The sequence below is a fragment of the Siphateles boraxobius genome, unplaced genomic scaffold (genome assembly GCF_051911475.1).
Source record: "Siphateles boraxobius isolate OS27281-9 unplaced genomic scaffold, OSU_SipBor_1 126, whole genome shotgun sequence".
Lineage (NCBI taxonomy): Eukaryota > Metazoa > Chordata > Actinopteri > Cypriniformes > Leuciscidae > Siphateles > Siphateles boraxobius.
Window position 1 is genome coordinate 715,001 of NW_027508729.1, and position 22,500 is coordinate 737,500.

Genomic DNA, 22,500 nt, shown 5'->3' on the forward strand with positions numbered 1-22,500 from the left:
TGTTTTTATAGTAAGTATATGGAAACCACTGATTTTAAAAACCTGCTTAACAGGATTTACTATTTTGGTGTAGAAAAGCTGGTTCTTTAAATTGAAGTGTGAAATAATTTTTGCTCAAAACATACTCTGGCCTGCTGGCTTGGAGAGGGCCATGCTCCTGTCTGAAGTTCAAGTATGCTATCTGCAGCACACAAGGATTCATACAGGATGCTTCAAACCTTGGATGGAGTGTGAGGCAGGTAATGTCTTCTGGGGGATCTAGGCTTTTGGACAAGAGACCAATAGGCGTCGACCTCCCTACAGCACACACTCTCCACTGCTGATGGCATAGCCTCACATCTACCACACAACCACCTGTTAAACAAAATGTGCCAAGATAAACTCACGCATTTATCTGCATGCCTTATACCCAGCCCACGTGACAGTAAAAGATCCTTGTAACAATGACTATATTTACATGAACAGCATATTCCCGTCCTAACCGGAACACTAACTGCTTTCATACACATACTCCGCAGTACATGCGAGCTCATTTACATAATGTCCGTCGGAAACACTAGGGGAGTAGTATAACAGCCGGCTAAGTTCGGAAAATCTGGGATCTAAATTAAACATTTTACGACGCATGTTGCTAGCATAGATGGTGACAATATACATGGATGCTTGAAAAACAACAAAGTCGACAGCAATATTGCTAAATATGATTAAAGATACTGCAATGTGATAAACATGGAGACAACGTTAGCCACAATTAGCTTTAGCCTGTGGTCACTCACCAAGACACCTGACCAATCCTCCACCGATTCTCCTCACACCACAACTCTATCTCTCTCCTCTGTCCATTTACCCTTCCCCTTAACTCTGCCTGACCCCTCTCTCGCCTCGGTGGCTCATAATTATAAGGCAATGGCCCATCGGAAGAGTTGACATGAACCCCTACTGCAACCTGTTCAATGTCTGACTCCATTACGAAGAGATGAGATTTACCGGCCGTTGCGTCACGTCCGATCAGAGCGTTTTTGACAGCGGAAGTAATCACAATTTCTTTTAAAAAACTTTTTTAATGCACATTTATGATTAATTTCTTAACGCAAATCGAGTTCCTACACTATTTATCTACACATCTATTCACAGAGAACTTCAACTTGAAAGATGGGCTTTAAAAGCCTACATCTATTCTGGGCACATTTCGGCTCTAATGAACAACCTGGTAAGCACGACCTGGAGAAGACACACGCTGTGCGCGCTCATGTCACGCACACATAGAGCTGATTTAAGTATCCAAACCCAATGGTCAAATTACAATTATTCTGTGTTTTTACGCGTGATTATAAATGGATGATCGTTACCTTCAACAGCGGGCTCGGCGACGGTTGATGCGCGCATCTCTATGGTAACATTATACACTGATGAATGAGCGCTGCTTTTAAATGAACATTTCTTTACAACAAAATTGATTTGACAATTTCATTTACTAAATGGCATAAACAGGCTTTACTCCCTTGAAACTTTAACTGGAATGTCACTGTTTCTGTCAGTGCGACTTACCGAACAGGCGAACACGCGCGCGCACGCACACATCACTTTTGGAGTAAAAATTTAAATTGCAGATGCAGTGCACCGCGATATCGAATTGAACTGAATCGATTACATGATAATCGTAATCGAACCGAACCGTGAGACCAGTGTAGGTTCACACCCCTAGTGTGTGTGTTTGTGTGTGTCTGTGTGTGTGAGTATGTGTGTGTGTGAGTGAGTGTATGAGTATGAGTATGTGTGTGTTTACACTGCCATGGTTCTGGCCTGGTCCTGTCTAAGGTTTTCCTCAGGTCCGACTATTCTCGCCCCAGGGAACAGAGAGCGATGACGCGTCCAGAACCGCTCAATGTGCTGTTCGTGATACACAACCTGCAAACACACACACACACACACACACACACACACACACAGTTTCAGGACACTGCATAGACTTCCATTGATTTTGATCAGCTTAATGATATTTTCTATGGCCTGACCCCTAAACCCACCCATCACAGAAACATGCAAAACACTAGATTAAAAAAACACGTCTGGCCCGGTTTATAAGCCTTTTTAACCAGTAAAATGTCCTCACTAGTCAGTTGTCATAATATTTAACAATATAAGTACAGTTAAACCTGCGGCTGAAACAGAAATTGAAAAAAAAGTGTAAATATAAGCTTTGGTTTACACACGGTCTTAGCATGAAAGTCACATACATCATGTATGACAAGTGTCATGGTTATGGTTAAGAGTTACCATAAAAGATAATTTAAAATATACATCAAACTATAACTGTATTCTCAATGATCCTGATATAACACTGGTGTGAAGAGCCGTACGTACGTTGTTGTGTATGAAGAGTCGTAAGCGTGTGTGTGGGTAGTGCAAAGTTGCGAGTCTCTCCAGAAACTCATCCAGAAACGGCGTCGGCTGCTCGATAAACACAGAAATGTGAACCAGCGGCATCTCCTCGTCCTACACACACACACACACACACACACACACACACACACACAGTTAGAGATCTACACACACTCCCTCTCTCACACACACACACCTGTTATAACTCATCCTGAATAGGGTTGGGCATCGAAAATCTAAATTCTTGAGGTCAGGAATCGGATACTTGTTATAAAATTATCGATTCCTTTCAATATGAGTTTAAACCATTCAAGCACTCGAGAGTGTGTGTTCTGTGTTGGTGTGTATCAGTATACTGGATCAGTGCAGCTCTTAAAGTGACAGCACTAATATTCCTGCCGTCTCTATAATCACAAAAAGCTAGTATGCGTAGGCCACGCAGTGTTAGCGGAATAACACGTTAGCGGAGCGGAGGGAATACTGTGGATTTTTGTCCAGAACACTTCTTGCACAAAATAAAATTCAAGCACTTTCAAGGACTTGTATCTATGCATGTTTATTTTCATAAACTCTACAGGGCCTTGAATTTTTTTTTTCTCAGATTCACAAACTTTCAAGGACCCGTGGGAACCCCGTGTAATGTAGATTTTATATATAAAGTGCAGTTATTTTAGTTTTTGAACCTGAAAATCTTAATACACGGTTTATTTCAATCATATCTTTGTTCAGTTGTCTCTATTTGTTGCACTTGCTAATTTTGTATTAGTTCTTTTTTAATTACTGAGTGTTTATTGTCTTTAATAATGCTTGAAGTTTATATTAGTTCGGCTAGTTGTTCTTCTATGGTGTTTTTAAACCTCAGGTAAACTTACCCAGGTAAGTGTCTTTATCTGCTGATTTCTGTTCATGATATTCAGATACAATTACATGTTTTAGATAAGAGTAAAAGTGAATGATATCCAAGTTTTTTTTTAAATCTTATTGGAATCGAAATTAGGAATTGATAAGAATCAGAATCAATAAGCAGAATGGAAATGGGAATCAGAATTGTTAAAATTCAACGATACCCAACCCTACACCTAAACCACATGACAGATGTTGACAGTGTTGTAACGGTGTTTGTGTGTTAATACGTGTACACTCACAGAGAGATGACTCTGGTCCAGCAAATCATCGTCACAGTTTCCACATCCGTTTTCATACGTCCACGCCGTCGGCACGTAGTTACCCAGATAATTCAGCTGGAGCTACACACACACACACAAACACACACACACACAGACACACACACACGACATATGGTTAATATGCTGGCAGTGATCCAAAGAGAATCGCACAAATAATCTTTAAAGAAAACGGTTTCTTTAACACAGTGATTGGTCAGATAAACAGTGTGGATGTGCATCAGTATACTGGATCAGTGCGTTCACTCTTAAAGTGACAGTAGCCTAATAAACCAGTGTAATACACCAGTGTAATAAACCAGTGTAATAAACCAGTGTAATAAACCAGTGTAATAAATCGTGTCATTAATGTTACTCTAATAACAGTGAAAATCCCTCACTGCTCGTGACTGAATAACTTCAGTAGCTTTAATAACAACAAATGTATATTTAATACATGCAGTGAAGACTATGTCTATTTATCTAGACTATGTAGTGTTTTAGTTTTACATGCATTTACCGTATTTTCCGCACTATAAGGCGCACCGGATTATAAGGTGCACCTTCAATGAATGACCTATTTTAGAACATTAACTGTATATAGGGCGCACCGGGTTATAAGGCGCATAAGATACTGCAGTCAAACGTTTGACTGGGTTTGCGTTATGTATCCACTAGATGTGCTAAAGGGAATGTAGCGAGTGCGCAGCGCCGGAGGCGAGGCGTTTATTAGTAAACGTGAGCGCGCTGGGGCGGGCACGTAACTTACATTCGCAGCCCGACTCATATGAGTATTCATGTGCAATGAGACGACCCGGTTACTGTGAACGGGGAACACTTTATGAACATTCTGTGACGCGCGAGCAGCGCCGTGGACAGTGTGTCTGTTCGTATGTCTGTTACTATTAGTGAGCGCTCGTGAGCGGGCACATAACTGGGTTTATACGAGGTTGAACGGGCCGTGTGAGAGCGTGCATAAGATGGACACGAGCACGAGTTCGCGGGCGAATTTAATAACGCGGAGCGATATTAACCAGTTGATCCAATTAACCAATTTATCCATATATAAGGCGCTTCGGATAATTTTATATTTAAAATTAATTACAAAGAAATGAAAGCTCATTTTCAACTGCCAATTCTGGAGCTCTAAATGTTGTTCCACTATTCCACTTATATTTAGCAAAATATGAGGAGTTCTTTTCCAAAACGTTATAAATCCATTTCAATAGTTTTCAGGAAAATTAAATGTTTTACCTAGACCCACACATTTTGTGAATATTCAATTTATCCTGTTAAAATGTTTTATTGGCTCCGTCTGAACATGTTAAACAATGATTATTAAATCAAACAACAATATTGTTTATGATAAATTAAAAGTTAATTTAATTTTTTTCCCAAAACGCTATAAATCCATCCATTTTTTCCAAAAATGTATGGTTTGTCTTTAAAAAAAAACAAGAGAACATGCAACATATAATCAGGGGCTCATACTATAAATTCATATAAATTAAATTTAGTAACACATTTAGGCTAATAGTCATTTGGTGCCGAACCTGAAAAAAGTAATGATAGTAATGATATCAATATTTAATAAGTTATTTAGTAATACATTCATTGTCATTTTTAGTAAAGTGTCAAACCTGTAACAAGTAGGACCACTTTGTCCTCTACGCTTGAAAAAAAAAAAAAGAATTATTAAAAATATTCAATAATGATAACAACATTCAAAAGTAGTGATGGGCACCCCTCCACCACATGCACACACACATGCATGTACACAGCATGTGAGCAAAGTGGAGCGGCATGACGCTTAAATATAAGTTAAAAAAAACCGTAAACATACGTTTCATATTTATGTTTAATAATATTATGTTTTTTTAAATTTCATCTATGTTGATTATATGAAAAGGGAACCGCATGAGATGAGTAAGATAGGATCATAAGATGCCCAATATATTATAAATTATAACATTATAAATTGTATCTTCATTTGAATCAATGTTTCATCAATAAATTGACTGGATTAATAAATAAGCAGCAAATATAGCAGACATATAATCAGGACACGGAGGCGCCCGCGCATGAACTGGAGCGCGTCTCATAAATGAACTGAAACACAACGATACTTGCCTCACAGACATGAGAAGTGTAGAAAGCTTGAAATGTCTACTTTTAAACAAAACATTTAAAAACGAAAAGAAATTGGCTACTCTAGGCTAATGTAGGCTAATTCGTATGAAGTGTGCATTTCTCTCTATATGCGCGTTCACTACTGCGAAGATGGCGATTCAGCATCGTCAACTTTATCTTAGCAGCCGGCACTGACATAGAAAACACTAGTTTATTAATAACAATTCAAATTTTTCATGCATCATTACTTTTGCCGGTTCTTTGTGGCAAGCTTTATGCGTGCGTTGAGATGTGGAATAGGCAATTAAAAACGCTCATTATGGTTTCAATCCCATATAAGTAATTAAATCCATATAAATATGTGATTATGGCTTAAATGAACTACTACTAGTCGACTAGAAATCTAGCACTCATTTTGAGGAATGAATGAACATAAACAAACCTCTGTTCAGAGCGCCGCCATGTTGGATTGCGTAGAACGCTCACCGAATTCTGATTAGTGGAGAGGATGTATCACGTTTAGGCTAAAAATGGGTTCGGCGCTTATCGCGGTTTGGAAAGAAACTGCATCTTGCAGTACATTTTAAACAAGGAAATATAGCGATTTGGCATGAAACGTTGATGGAGCAGTGAATAGGTTCAGTACACAGCAGAATGACATGACAAACTCAGTTTTGTTTTTTTAAATGGCGTTTATCGCGTTTTGGAAAAGAGCTCTTCATTTGCTGATTTGCTGCTCAAGAAACATTTCGGATTATTCATATTATCAATTTTGAAAACAGTTGAGCTGCTTTTATTTTTATTTTTCAGGATTCTTTGATGAATAGAAAGTTCAAAAGAACAATTTATTTGAAACAGAATCTTTTGTAACATTATAAATGTCTTTAATGTCACTTTTGAACAGTTTAATGCACCCTTGCCGAATAAAAGTATTAATTTCTATACATTTCTATTTTAGAAAAGTACATCAAAAAATCTTACCCCAAACTTTTTAATAGTATATATACTGTATATATGTAAAAATAACACACACACGTCATACATACAAGTCTGCATAAACAGAAGAATGACTGTGCAGAGTGTGTTTACCTTCGTTGGCCCGTTGCCATGGATAACGACAGGAAGTGTGTCATAGACCACGTTTCGAGCTCGGACTCTGGATTTCTCAAACTTCAGCACCACTTCCTCTGGAAAAACACACACATCACACAACATCACACACAACATCACAAGCACAGAAAACAGGCAGAATTACAACAGGACTAAAGCAAACTACACACACGTGTGTGTGAGAGAGAGAGCGTGTGTGAGTGATAGTGTGTGTATGTGTCAGATTGTGTGTGAGTAAGTGTGTGAGAGATTGTGTGTGTGAGTGAGTGCGAGCGTGTGTGTGTGTGAGAGATTGTGTGTGAGAGTGAGTGCGAGCATGTGTGTGTGTGTGAGAGAGATTGTTTGTGTTTCTGTGCATGAGAGATTGTGTGTGTGTGTGTGTGTGTGTGTGACAGTAAGTGCAAGTGTGTGTGTGTGAGTGAGTGACAGAGTGAGTGTGTGTGTGTGTGTGTGTGTGTGTGTGTGTGCCTGTACGTACCTATGGCTCCATTGAGATTCTGAAAAATCTGGGATTTGTGGTCCAGTGTGATGTTGAACTTCCGCTGGAAAAGAAAAACTATTTAGCATGAACAGCTACATGCATCTAACTCACTCACGCACTCACGCACACACACACACACACAAACTCACACACAAACTCACACACTCACTCACATACTCACTCACTCACACTCTCACACACACACTCTCACACACACACTCTCACACACACACTCTCACACACACACACACACTCTCACACACACTCTCACACACACACAAACTCACTCACGCACACACACACAAACTCACACACACAAACTCACTCACACACTCACTCACACACTCACACACTCACACACTCACACACACACACACTCACACACTCACACACTCACACACTCTCACACATTTACACACTCACCCTCTGCTCTTTGTCCAGGTAGATCCGTGTGTAAAACAGCTGGTCATCATCGTTGTCTTTGTATTTCCACTGTTGCACTATTGCATACATCTCAGGAGCGAACCCGATGAAACCTACACACACACACAGACACACACACGTAGTGTTTCCATGTTTTATGGGGACTTTCCATAGACATAATGATTTTTATACTGTACAAACTGTATATTCTATTCCCTTACACTAACCCTACCCCTAAACCTACCCATCACACACACACACACACTCACACACACTAACCCTACCCCTAAACCTACCCATCACAGAAAACTTTCTGCATTTTTACATTTTCAAAAAACATCACTTAGTATGATTTATAAGCTGTTTTCCTCATGGGGACCAAAAAATGTCCCCACACGAACAAGGATTTCAGTGATTGCCATCCTTATGGGGACATTTTGTCCCCATAATGTAGGGTTTACCAGGCCACACACACACACACGGGTGTCAGCTGTCATGGCTGTGCCTTTCATTCCACTGACACACACACCTCCAGAGTTGAGGTAGCGTTTCCCATGATGCACCGCTGGGTATTTGGCCGCGAGTCTCTGGTCCGGCCAGCAGAATCCCTCGGCCGAGAACACGACGCGATGAGAGAAACGAGAAAACTTCTTGAGCAGCTCCGCTGGACCACTGGCTAAAATCACATCATAACTACACACACACACACACACACACAGTCACAAACAGACACAGACACAAAACAATCAGGTCAGGAGCACAAACACACTGTCTAGGGAGCTCAACTACAAAAACACACATAAACAATGAATAAACGAGTCTAATTTATCTCAAGTATCCAGTGAATGTCATCATGGGCGAATGAATATCATAAAGCAGCATTTTTGGCACAAATGAAACCTCACACTCACTCAGGTCTGAAACGTGTCAGGATGTTGGTCATCGAGTTACATATCAATAAAGAGAGAAATGAGGTCATGGCATTGTGTTTATTGTGTGTGAAGTGAACACACCTGTCTACAAACATGACGACAGTGTTGCGTTTGTCTTTGTGTTTCTCTAGTTCTGCCTTCAGCCATCGAACCTTCTGTCCTCCACCGACGGTCCGAGCAACATCACCGCCCCTCCACTGCTCTCCCAGACCCAGCACCTACACACACACACACACAACACAATAAACACACACGTATGCAAACAAACAACACACACATCACAAAATTCTTGCGCAACTCATTTATAAATCTACGCCAACACAGGAGAATACATAAATATCTTTCTGAAATATATGTGCACTGTTGTTTATCGCGATTTCAAAATAAAAGTTTAACCCTCGCACTGAGTTTGCATGTTTTGACGCGCACATGTTCTTGTTCACGAGATTACAGCGGCTGTAGCATTTCTATCGAACAGAAGTGACCAAATATTAAAGATTAAGTTGACATTTGAACTCAATGTTTTTTGAATTCGTAATGTACATAAGTTATGTTTATATTAGTTTATATCATTTATTTTACACAGTGTATTTTAACAGCGTCGTTCAATAAAACCCGTATGATTACTTTGATACTTTATTTGAACAAATAATTATTGCTTGTTTTTATATATTTATGTAACACTTTACAATAAGGTTAACATTAACATTAGTTAATGTATTAACCAACGTGAACTTACAATGAACAATACATTTGTAACTGTATTTATTAATCTTTGTTAATGTTAGTTTCATTTTTTGTTCATGTTAGCTCACAGTACATTAATGTTAACAAATACAACATTTGATTTTAATAATGTATTAGTAAATGTTGAAATTAATATTAACTCAGATTAATAAATGCTGTAGAAGTGTTGTTCATTCTTAGTATACTAACTAAGGTAGTTAACTAATGCTAACTAATGAACCATATTGTAAAGTGTTACCTATTTGTATTTTTAAGTCATTTTAAAGGCAGTTGTTCACTTGGATCTATTTTTATTACCACAATTTTTTATCCGATTACTCGATTAATCGATGGAATAATCAGTAGAATACTCAATTACTAAAATAATCGATAGCTACAGCCCTACTTTGATCACAGGAATAAATTACACTTTGCTATATATTCACATTGAAAACAGCTGATTTACACTGGAAATAATATTTCACAATTTTTACTGTATTTTTTTTACTGTATCAAATAAATGCAGCATTGGTGAGTATAAGAGACTCTTTTAAAACATTAAAAAATCATAGTTACTTCAGACTTTCGAGCGCTAGTATACCTGAACCGTGTAGTTGAACTGTCGGATGGTCCGCATGAACCTCAGGTATCCGTCGGTCGCTTCTGTAGCCGCTGTGATCACCAACAACTCACCTGAACACACACACACACACACACACACTGTTATTATACTGTAATACATCACTGAGTTATTCTGAGTCCTGGAGATGTTATGTCCTGATTTTTGTCCTGATGTTATTGTCCTGGTTACAAAGATAACCAACTCAAAAAACACTAAAACATCTGCAAAGAATAGTTAATTAGTGCAACTGTTGTTCATTAATGATGTAAAGACCATCAGAAACTCACACCAGTTTCTTCTGTAGAAGCTTCTGGATCTCTGACCGTTTCTCGTGGTTCTGTGGATCTAGAAGCTTCTGAAGGAGCTTTAACGTTGCATATGTAACGTTATATTCAATATGGTTTTGAGTCAACCTTAACAAATTTACCATGGTAAACACATTTTCCACCAACACACCACAGTTACGGAATAGCAGTAACGTTAAATATGAATATGAGAACTGTTTAAAACAGTGTGAGAAGCTTTTTGTTATTTTGAGTCACTTCTTTATGATGACAGTAGAATTAATATCAATTTGCCACAGAAGTTGTTCTTAGTTGTTTTTGACGCAAACAGTAGTCATCATAATGACCTTTTGTAATATATGATCTGGTTTTGGTCTGTTTACGCTGCGATTGTGATTCGGATCGGCGGTTACGTTCAGATTCAAATCTGACTGGACATTTAAATGCAAGACTGACAGAGAATTATTAAACGGTTCTTACTGGGTTTCCCGGAGCGCGGCTCGGTTCGGCAGAGCTGAATGGAGCCCAGAAACAGGATCAGGATCACGCGCACCGCAGTCATTGCGTCTCGCTCACGTTCACGTTCGGTTCCGTTTCCACGCCGATTCGGTGCAGAACTCCCGAAATTCGCGGACGGGGGGCAGGAATTTCACCGTCAACATGAAGAATCCGCCTTGTTTCCGCCTAGACAGCCAATGAGCGCGGAGCAGAAAATGACGGACAGACAAGCAGCCAATAGGAAGAGAGAACGCGATGCCGTTCGACCAACCAGAGTCAGACAAATGGAAAGTGATTCTCCTAAAGAAAAATCAACCCCTTCGGCAACAGAAAGAGATATTGAGGGAGGAGTGCCACGTAACGGGTGTTTCTAAAAAAAGATGTAAATCCTATGTATATAGCCTATATATATATATATATATATATATATATATATATATATATATATATATATATATATTACGTGGCACTCCTCCCTCAATATCTCTTTCTGTATATATATATATATATATATATATATTATATATAGTGTTTACATTTACGTGATAACTTCTCTCTTTATCGGTTGTTTATTTAGTCTATTTATCAGGTAAAATATTTAAAGATTATATACATTTGATAAAAAGATTGGACACGTTCACTTATTCTTTATTATGACTACTTTCCACAATTTAGAAGAAAATATTAAATTCTTGAAAACTATGAAATTACAGAAAAGTTAGATTAGTTAACCCAACATTTGTTGACATTCATACTCCTTGAGCTTTTGCCATAAATAGCCAATATGTTGTTGCTTACCAATAGACACCGTGAAACCTTGTAAAAGAGATTTTTAAAACTAACCTCCATATATACATTTAAATGTTGAGCTGATCGGAGGTCAGCTGGACAAATACTGTGATTGGAGCTCCTGTTTGTCTCCACATGCACAAAGTAAATATTCATTCACTTCATCAAGCTCAAAGTACACTCACACATTCTCACACACACACACACACACACATCAGGATCTCATTTCTAATGCAAGAGGTAAGAGGAAAATCTATTTTCAAGTGAAATCCTTGAGCATCTCATGAATTATTAATAATGTCGCAGTAACCTGAATGACTGACCATCTAATCTTTAATAACAGATTTATTTAGTGAAACTATTCACAGTCTAGACTAACTTAGAGTGAGAAACACTGCTTTCATATCAGAGCGCTGGAATCACTCAGGGGCATATAGTGTTTTTATAATGGTTTGTTAAAGTATTTCAGAACTTCCTATAATTTAGAGCCATTTCTTCTTAATGTTATTTCTGTGTGTTTGGGGTTTTAGAGTTACTCTGCAGTTCTTTGGGTGTTAATAAAGTTCTTGATGTTTCATCATAAGTTTGAGATCAGATCAGTGTTTAGGTTTCTGGGCAGAAAACTATGACCTGAACTAGAGAATTAAACATGATAAAGGTGCTTTTATGATTTTAATCTGTAAAATTCCCCCCAAATCGTCTAACTGGGACTTTTATGTATTTTCCCTGAAGTTCAAAATCATTTTTAAAATGTAGGTCTTAGAGTGATTAAATGCTTAATTTCCTTTTATTTCCTCTTCCTCTGTATTGAAAAAGTATTTTAACAGAGTTTATGTGTGTATCAAAACCTTTATTTGGGATAATTGATTGTATTTTTGTGTAAATTTGTGTTTTTGTGTGTTTCTTAACTCTATTTTTCTTCTGATCTACTTGTTCTGCTCTACAAAAGCCAGCGGTATTAACTGAAAAACGTTATATGTGTGGAAAACGAACTATAGATAAACTGATGATCATTAATAAACACACGTGAACAGATGAGACCGGAAACATGCGTCATCTTTTGCTGCGAATCAAAGTTCAAGTTTGCTGGATTTTGCATAAAGCAAAACATTTGCCCAACAGAGGATCTGATTCTGAACAGATTGACCTCTTGAACTCACAGAAATCAAATTAATCAAATTAAAAGCTTACGGGAAAGTGGCTTAGATGGAATGTGTCTCTCATTTTGAATGTACTGATAGGTGTCATTAATTAAAAATAAAACATATAATTAAAATTACACAACATTAATAGTTATTTATAGTTGGCTGTAATGATGTGCACGTCGAAACGTTTTAAATAAAATAAACAAGGAACACTCAGGAGTTCGCATGAGAGTAAATAACACAACGATACCGTTAACTTAAATACACGGAGAGGGTAATCAAACTGAACAGAAACAGGTGGGATTCAATTCACTTCAATTTTTTTCAATTCAGTCTATGTTGCAAAGTTGAAACAAATTCAATTCAGTTCAATAACAGTGTTGATATTAATGAAGTTAATAAATTATTAAACTAATTTAATTTTGTTCAATTTGATTCAATTTTGTTCGTTAAGAGTATCAATATTGCAAACTTCAATAAGGAAACTAATTCAATTTGAGTTATAGGCAGCTCTAAAAAGACAATAGTGCCATTATTCAAATCAATTCAGTTCGAGTTTAGTTTTCATCTGATAGTGTCAGTGCCGTCAAATCAATAATATTACTGAAAATTAATTGTGTTTTAACTGTTTCAGTGCCTACAATTGTGAAAATTCAAGAGCTACCAAAGTAACTTAAAACATAGTAAAATATAAACATATTAATAGCAGTTAACGTACAGAATAAAGCTCCGCCTCCTTCTGACGTAAGCCTCCTGATGATTGGCTTACAAAGCAGCATAAGCCCCTCCCCTTCCGGTGGACATGGGACCTAATTTCGGAAAATATGGCGAGAGACAACAAATATTTGGATCCCGTTTGAATTGTGCCCTGAATTACAGATATGATGTTTGTCAATTTAAAAGATACATTTTAAAGTCAAGAAACTCGCAGTTTGATGTAAAACTGTTGAGGAATAAGACTGTGAAAATACGCAATTACTAAGACCTTTTCTCTCAATGAATGAAGCTAACTTTACTGAAGCTAACGTCTGTCATGTTTTCTATAGTCTAACGTTATTATCGTAACGTTACGTCGTCATGCCTGTGTGTTTTGTACCAGACTGCACACACACACACACACGAGCTTGGTGACGTACATAGTGCGAGACGAGAGATGTAGTTCATTGAGCGATTTTCACATAAAACTAAATGTTACTCTTCTATTTTATGACTTTCTTGACTTTCATAATTATCTTTTAAATTCACAAACATCATACGTGTAATTCAGGGCACAGTTCAGACGGAAAAAAAAGATAAGTTGTCTCTCGCCATTGACTACCGCGCATATTTTTTCCGGAATAAGGTCCCATGAGCCGGAAGCGGAGGGGCGGGGCTTAGGCTCTCTATAAGCACATTACATATATACTCTAGATGTCGCCTTAGGTACGGCAGTTCATTGGAACGAATGCGTCAATAGAGCCGCCGTCATAGAACAGGGGAGCGCCTCCTCTTTAATGCATCAGCGTCAATGTAGGAAAAGGTCTAACGGAAATAAAATCACCATAAATCGTCATGAATGCGATTTTCTAGTTATTTTGGTTCGTTCCAACGGTGTATTTATCATTGAGTCCAGAGAAATTTAAAAAAAAATTCTTGTGAAATGTAATCCCTTGCTGTCTGGTTTTTAGATTTTGTTTGTGTGAACATCCATACGCAGCACAAAAGTCCGGCATCATCCATGAATTCAGCGTTACCTTCCTATCACAAGACCCCTGTTCCAAGATGGCGGCGGTTTTGACGCATGCTTAGAACCCCAAGGCGACATCTAGTGTATATACTGTATCTATGTATTAGCACTACCGGCACATCCGGGAACTTAACTGTCGATTTCGTCCCCGCCCCTTTTTAGGGGAAAACAAACTAGACTTCCCATAGACTTCAATACAAAATAGCGTCACAAAACAACGTCCGCACACAGCCGACAGGCGTGAATAACTTAAGAAATCACTAAGATTAAACATAATAGTATGTAATTATACATAAAGTAATTATATGTCCACCCTGCCTGCCATAGAGAGTGAAAGATGCATCAACAAACTTCATTTGGTCAATTTTAAAATATGTCCCTTCATTCTCCCAGCGTCAAACTGGTGTAACAACCCTACCCAGTGGGGCTATATATAGTATAATGTATATTATAAGACATAATATATATATATATTTAAAGATGTTTACTTTCATAGACAAAGTAAAATCCTTCACTGGCTTACCATGGTTACTCGATGAGGTACGACTATGAGTAAATCTCTGGGTAAGACACCTCTGGCCACTGGGTGGGGCTGTTACTCCTCTGGCCACTGGGTGGGGCTGTTACTCCTCTGGCCACTGGGTGGGGCTGTTACTCCTCTGGCCACTGGGTGGGTCTGTTACACCTCTGGCCACTGGGTGGGGTCGTTACACCTCTGGCCACTGGGTGGGGCTGTTACACCTCTGGCCACTGGGTGGGGTCGTTACACCTCTGGCCACTGGGTGGGGCTGTTACACCTCTGGCCACTGGGTGGGGCTGTTACTCCTCTGGCCACTGGGTGGGTCTGTTACACCTCTGGCCACTGGGTGGGGTCGTTACACCTCTGGCCACTGGGTGGGGCTGTTACACCTCTGGCCACTGGGTTGGTCTGTTACACCTCTGGCCACTGGGTGGGGTCGTTACACCTCTGGCCACTGGGTTGGTCTGTTACACCTCTGGCCACTGGGTGGGGTCGGTACACCTCTGGCCACTGGTTGGGGCTGTTACACATCTGACCACTGGGTGGGGTCGTTACACCTCTGGCCACTGGGTGGGGCCGTTACACCTCTGGCCACTGGGTGGGGCCGTTACACCTCTGGCCACTGGGTGGGGCTGTTACACCTCTGGCCACTGGGTGGGGCCGTTACACCTCTGGCCACTGGGTGGGGCTGTTACACCTCTGGCCACTGGGTGGGGCTGTTACTCCTCTGGCCACTGGGTGGGTCTGTTACACCTCTGGCCACATGGTGGGGTCGTTACACCTCTGGCCACTGGGTGGGGCTGTTACACCTCTGGCCACTGGGTGGGGCTGTTACACCTCTGGCCACTGGGTGGGGCTGTTACTCCTCTGGCAACTGGGTGGGTCTGTTACACCTCTGGCCACTGGGTGGGGTCGTTACACCTCTGGCCACTGGGTGGGGCTGTTACACCTCTGGCCACTGGGTTGGTCTGTTACACCTCTGGCCACTGGGTGGGGTCGTTACACCTCTGGCCACTGGGTGGGGTCGTTACACCTCTGGCCACTGGGTTGGTCTGTTACACCTCTGGCCACTGGGTGGGGTCGGTACACCTCTGGCCACTGGGTGGGGCTGTTACACCTCTGGCCACTGGGTGGGGCTGTTACACCTCTGGCCACTGGGTGGGGCCGTTACACCTCTGGCCACTGGGTGGGGCTGTTACACCTCTGGCCACTGGGTGGGGCTGTTACACCTCTGGCCACTGGGTGGGGTCGTTACACCTCTGGCCACTGGGTGGGGCTGTTACACCTCTGGCCACTGGGTGGGGTCGTTACACCTCTGGCCACTGGGTGGGGTCGTTACACCTCTGGCCTCTGGGTGGGGCCGTTACACCTCTGGCCACTGGGTGGGGCCGTTACACCTCTGGCCACTGGGTGGGGTCGTTACACCTCTGGCCACAGGGTGAGGCCGTTACACCTCTGGCCACTGGGTGGGGCTGTTACACCTCTGGCCACTGGGTGGGGTCGTTACACCTCTGGCCACTGGGTGGGGTCGTTACACCTCTGGCCACTGGGTGGGGCCGTTACACCTCTGGCCACTGGGTGGGGTCGTTACACCTCTGGCCACTGGGTGGGGCCGTTACACCTCTGGCCACTGGGTGGGGTCGTTACACCTCTGGCCACTGGGTGGGGCCGCTACACATCTGACCACTGGGTGGGGTCGTTACACCTCTGGCCACTGGGTGGGGCCGTTACACCTCTGGCCACTGGGTGGGGCCGTTACACCGCTGGCCACTGGGTGGGGCCGTTACACCTCTGGCCACTGGGTGGGGTCGTTACACCTCTGGCCACTGGGTGGGGCTGTTACACCTCTGACCACTGGGTGGGGCCGTTACACCTCTGGCCACTGGGTGGGGTCGTTACACCTCTGGCCACTGGGTGGGGTCGGTACACCTCTGGCCACTGGGTGGGGCTGTTACACCTCTGGCCACTGGGTGGGGTCGTTACACCTCTGGCCACTGGGTGGGGCCGTTACACCTCTGGCCACTGGGTGGGGCCGTTACACCTCTGGCCACTGGGTGGGGCCGTTACACCGCTGGCCACTGGGTGGGGCCGTTACACCTCTGTTGTTTTGTGACGCTATTTTGTATTGAAGTCTATGGGAAGTCTAGTTTACATTCCCCTAAAAGTGGGCGTGAATCTGTTCAGAGACATTCTATGACGTTGTGCCGGTTGTGAGTATAAGAGGTCTGCCGGTTGGCTGGAGAGATTCACCTGTGATTGGTCAAACAGGTTCTTCTGTGAATGGCTGAGGAACTTTCTATCGAATATTAAAGGCACACTATGCAAGAATTGTACCTTAATATAACAGCTTCAAAGTCATTTCAGTGGTAAACAAACTCATATTAGGGCGAATCATCCTGGTAGTAAAGCTTGGGGGGGGCGGACGCCGCTGGAAAAACCAGCAATGCAAGTTTGAGAGGAGCGCCGCCGACAAATCTCGCGAGAATCATGACATGCTTTACATAACGACGTCACACACATCAACAACAACATATGAAGCAAGAAGACACTTGCGCACATTTCAGACGTGATACTCGACGATGGAGAAAGCAAAGAAAACGCGGCCGGAAGAGACTAGGAAAAGGAAATAAGCCTAGAGGTTTTAAATAGTGTAAACGAGCACAATTTGCAAACCATTATGATAAATTGCAATAATCATGTCTAATGACATCATAACGGCCAATGTTATGAAATAATGCGACGTAAATGTAACTTTATTGACGTCACCTGGCATTTTGTAATGTTTACATTACAATCAAAAAACACAATTGAAATTATACAGTAGGCCTAGGCTATTGCTATTTACTTGTGATTTAGCAGCAATCATGTAAAAACGTTATAAGCCAGCAAATTTACAACAGTGCAAGTATTTCACAGAGACTCTAGGGGTCGCTGTTTGACAAAAACACAATTTCTACATAGTGTGCCTTTAAATGAATGAAGAGCTAATGTTGTGTGTTTTTGCAGGTCAAGACACACTCATCATGAGGGTCGTTGGATCAGACTCATCAGGCTCTGTGGAGAACCAGTATACAGACGAGCTGGAGAACCCAGACAGCAGTGACGACACCGAGTTCTGGAGGAAAGGTGATACCAAAACCTGGAAACACATGAAAATCATTCATGTGGGGGGGGGGATATCATTAACTTTACAATAAGGTTGCATTAGTTAACATGAACTAACAATGAAACACTTGGTAATCTTATATTTGTATCTGTTAATATAATTTAATTGATCTGAGCTCACATGAACTAAAGAACAGCTGTATTTTAATAATGAATGTTGACAAAGATTAATAAACAAATGTATTTCTCATTGTTAGTTAATGCATCAACTAATGGGACCGTATTGTAAAGTGGAATAAGAGCCCACAAACACACAAAATCAGACGTGTGTGTGTGTGTGTGTCTTTCTCAAACACTCCTCTTCCGTTTGACTGGCTGTAGTTTATACAGCTGCTCAACCTCTGTTGACCTTTAACCTCCACTTCTGACACCAGCACAGCATACACACACACCGGTCCAACCAGAATTAGAATTATCAAAATAATAATTAATGCAAGAAACCATTTTTGATCACACTAATCATACCCTATATATATAGAGAGAGAGAAAGATGGCAAATTATCTGTCACGCCCTCCGTTGTTGCATTAAAAACAGCGTTAACTACTTATATGAAATGTAATGTGAAGGTAATATAACACGAAGTTACATATACAAAAAACATTGTTAGATTCACTATAATAATAACTCTGTTAGGGATGTAGCGATACCACTTTTCCAGAACGAGTCCGATACTTTGATTTTTAGGACTTGCCGACACTGAGTACCGATACCTGTATTTTCATTTAATCTTAATTTCTTTTTAATATTGGGAAGAGACACCAAAAAAATATGTGTCGAATTAGTTGGCTTAGCAAATAGACATTTCCTTCAGTTATTTTCATGTTTAATTATGCACGTTACAGTATTGTAGAAGCTACTGTTCCTTCATATTATTGCCTTACATATTTTATGTCTATTTTAATAACACAGTGAATAATTAGAGCGGCTCCAGCAAAGCTCAATCAATCAAGAGCAGTGAGTGATTTTCTGTCTTTTGTCTTGTTAGATTAACATTGAGGACAAAGATAGCAGTGGATTTATGAGGCTGCTGTCGCTTTAAGAGCTGCCGCACGTATCCAACATACTGTTACACACGCCTTTTCTTTTCAATTGTTAAAGTCTAGTCAATAATATTAGCCCTTAAAACCCATTACAATTGTATCCCTTAAATCAACACCCTTGCCTCATTTAGTATGCGCGGTTCTATGAATATGCAAATGAGCCCCGCCTCCACTCACTCACTCACTCACTCAGAGATCCACTCGTTGACGATCACACGTTGATCTGATTGGTTACAAGGTAGTTTGTGACGTCAGAAACACCAGCGATTTCAAAGCGTGTTTTTGAGACTGTCTTTGGTTCACTGCAGTTTTAAGCAGAAAATACTCAGCAATGCTGTCGACTTATGAATTTACACATGGTTTGTCTTAAAGCGTATTAAAAACACCACATAGACACATAGACATAGACATATAAACATTAAAAGCTGGATTTTCACCACAGACAGACTATGATTTACAAGGATACTTGCCTATATGGCCTTTTGACATAATTTTGAGTGAATTTGAGCAGTCAAGCAGAAGACGACATGAAAGAGAACTCTATAATAATAGAATATTTTGTGCGCAGAAAACGTCATGTGATTACTGTATCTTCTTCCTGTAATAATGTAGGGAACCACTCGTTATACATAAACATGTAACAGAATGTAATTTAAAGGTGCAGTGTGTGCTTTTTAGCGGCATCTAGTGGTAAGGTTACGAATTGCAACCAACAGAAGTTACGGTTCCCGCAGGAAGTGATGTCGTCGTCTGAGACAGCAGAGAGTAGCCAGTTCAGCAATGAGGTTTCTTTACAAGGATAAATTAAGAAATTATGTTTCCCTAATTATTCAGTAAATCTATATGTTATTGCTAATATAATTGTTACTTGTTCATCATTGTGTCAGCTTGCTTCCTTGCACGAAGAGCACGAAGAGCGTTTGTCCGTTTAGGGCCACCGTAGAAACATGTCGGCGCATTTCAATGATCGGGAACCCGCGGTGTGTGTAGACAGAAACTGCTCATTCTAAGGTAATACAAATATAACGGTTCATTAAGTAAGGTCTTTATACACCACTGAAAACTTCTTGTTCAAGGTAGTGAGGAAACGCGCTCTGTAGCGCTGTGTGTTCGCTGTAGCGCTGCTGTGTGTTCGCTGTAGCGCTGTGTGTTCGCTGTAGCGCTGTGTGTTCGCTGTAGCGCTGTGTGTTCGCTGTAGCGCTGTGTGTTCGCCGTAGCGCTGTGTGTTCGCCGTAGCGCTGTGTGTTCGCCGTAGCGCTGTGTGTTCGCCGTAGTGCTGTGTGTTCGCCGTAGCGCTGTGTGTTCGCTGTAGCGCTGTGTGTTCGCTGTAGCGCTGTGTGTTCGCTGTAGCGCTGTGTGTTCGCTGTAGCACTGTGTGTTCGCTGTAGCGCTGTGTGTTCGCTGTAGCGCTGTGTGTTCTCTGTAGCGCTGCTGTGTTCGCTGTAGCGCCGTGTGTTCGCTGTAGCGCTGTGTGTTCGCTGTAGCGCTGTGTGTTCTCTGTAGCGATGTGTGTTCTCTGTAGCGATGTGTGTTCGCTGTAGCGCTGTGTGTTCGCTGTAGCGCTGTGTGTTCGCTGTAGCGCTGTGTGTTCTCTGTAGCGATGTGTGTTCGCTGTGTGTTCGCTGTGGCGCTGTGTGTTCGCTGTAGCGCCGTGTGTTCACTGTGGCGCTGTGTGTTCTCTGTAGCGCTGTGTGTTCGCTGTAGCGCTGCTGTGTTCGCTGTAGCGCTGCTGTGTTCGCTGTAGCGCTGTGTGTTCGCTGTAGCGCTGTGTGTTCTCTGTAGCGATGTGTGTTCGCTGTAGCGCTGTGTGTTCGCTGTAGCGCTGTGTGTTCGCTGTAGCGCTGTGTGTTCTCTGTAGCGCTGTGTGTTAGCTGTAGCGCTGTGTGTTCGCTGTAGCGCTGTGTGTTTGCTGTAGTGCTGTGTTCGCTGTAGCGCTGTGTGTTCGCCGTAGCGCTGTGTGTTCGCTGTAGCGCTGTGTGTTCGCTGTAGCGCTGTGTGTTCGCCGTAGCGCTGTGTGTTCGCCGTAGCGCTGTGTGTTCGCCGTAGCGCTGTGTGTTCGCCGTAGTGCTGTGTGTTCGCCGTAGCGCTGTGTGTTCGCTGTAGCGCTGTGTGTTCACTGTAGCGCTGTGTGTTCGCTGTAGCGCTGTGTGTTCGCTGTAGCGCTGTGTGTTCTCTGTAGCGCTGCTGTGTTCGCTGTAGCGCCGTGTGTTCGCTGTAGCGCTGTGTGTTCGCTGTAGCGCTGTGTGTTCTCTGTAGCGATGTGTGTTCTCTGTAGCGATGTGTGTTCGCTGTAGCGCTGTGTGTTCGCTGTAGCGCTGTGTGTTCGCTGTAGCGCTGTGTGTTCTCTGTAGCGATGTGTGTTCGCTGTAGCGCCGTGTGTTCACTGTGGCGCTGTGTGTTCTCTGTAGCGCTGTGTGTTCGCTGTAGCGCTGCTGTGTTCGCTGTAGCGCTGCTGTGTTCGCTGTAGCGCCGTGTGTTCGCTGTAGCGCTGTGTGTTCGCTGTAGCGCTGTGTGTTCTCTGTAGCGATGTGTGTTCGCTGTAGCGCTGTGTGTTCGCTGTAGCGCTGTGTGTTCGCTGTAGCGCTGTGTGTTCGCTGTAGCGCTGTGTGTTCGCTGTAGCGCTGTGTTCGCTGTAGCGCTGTGTGTTCGCTGTAGCGCTGTGTGTTCGCTGTAGCGCTGTGTGTTCGCTGTAGCGCTGTGTGTTCGCTGTAGCGCTGTGTGTTCACTGTAGCGCTGTGTGTTCGCTGTAGCGCTGTGTGTTCGCTGTAGCGCTGTGTGTTCGCTGTAGCGCTGTGTGTTCGCTGTAGCGCTGTGTGTTCGCTGTAGCGCTGTGTTTGCTGTAGTGCTGTGTGTTCGCCGTAGCGCTGTGTGTTCGCTGTAGCGCTGTGTGTTCGCTGTAGCGCTGTGTGTTCGCTGTAGCGCTGTGTGTTCGCCGTAGCGCTGTGTGTGTTCGCTGTAGCGCTGTGTGTTCGCTGTAGCACTGTGTGTTCGCTGTAGCGCTGTGTTCGCTGTAGCGCTGTGTGTTCGCTGTAGCGCTGTGTGTTCGCTTTATAGCGCTGTGTGTTCGCTGTAGTGCTGTGTGTTCGCCGTAGCGCTGTGTGTTCGCTGTAGCGCTGCTGTGTTCGCTGTAGCGCTGCTGTGTGTTCGCCGTAGCGCTGTGTGTTCGCTGTAGCGCTGTGTGTTCGCTGTCGGCTACGCTAGAAACACGACCACACAATATGTCGACCTCCATAGAAGGGGGCGCCCGCGGTTATGGAGATATAAATGCCTCATTCTAAGCTAATAAAAACATAACGGTTCATTATGCAAGGTCTTTATACACCACTGAAAACATAGTTATAGATCTTAGCCTATATTGCATTT

The 22,500-nt window shown here is 42.2% G+C and overlaps 2 protein-coding genes across 2 annotated transcripts in view; one reads left to right on the forward strand and one right to left on the reverse strand.

Moving 5' to 3' along the window:
• plod3 (procollagen-lysine, 2-oxoglutarate 5-dioxygenase 3) overlaps positions 1 to 10,939 on the reverse strand; it is a 32,164-nt gene extending 21,225 nt beyond the window's left edge. The window contains exons 1-10 of the mRNA XM_077225157.1: positions 10,734 to 10,939; positions 9,949 to 10,040; positions 8,703 to 8,839; positions 8,219 to 8,382; positions 7,690 to 7,802; positions 7,264 to 7,327; positions 6,765 to 6,862; positions 3,528 to 3,629; positions 2,365 to 2,496; positions 1,787 to 1,908 (exon numbers count right to left, since the gene is read on the reverse strand). Coding sequence (XP_077081272.1) covers positions 1,787 to 1,908; positions 2,365 to 2,496; positions 3,528 to 3,629; positions 6,765 to 6,862; positions 7,264 to 7,327; positions 7,690 to 7,802; positions 8,219 to 8,382; positions 8,703 to 8,839; positions 9,949 to 10,040; positions 10,734 to 10,815 — 1,106 coding nt within the window. The 5' untranslated portion in view covers positions 10,816 to 10,939. The remainder of the gene's footprint in view (positions 1 to 1,786; positions 1,909 to 2,364; positions 2,497 to 3,527; positions 3,630 to 6,764; positions 6,863 to 7,263; positions 7,328 to 7,689; positions 7,803 to 8,218; positions 8,383 to 8,702; positions 8,840 to 9,948; positions 10,041 to 10,733) is intronic.
• A 774-nt stretch (positions 10,940 to 11,713) lies between these two features.
• The window catches only part of asgr1a (asialoglycoprotein receptor 1a), a 25,502-nt gene continuing 14,715 nt past the window's right edge, over positions 11,714 to 22,500 (forward strand). The window contains exons 1-2 of the mRNA XM_077225132.1: positions 11,714 to 11,780; positions 17,938 to 18,057. Coding sequence (XP_077081247.1) covers positions 17,955 to 18,057 — 103 coding nt within the window. The 5' untranslated portion in view covers positions 11,714 to 11,780; positions 17,938 to 17,954. The remainder of the gene's footprint in view (positions 11,781 to 17,937; positions 18,058 to 22,500) is intronic.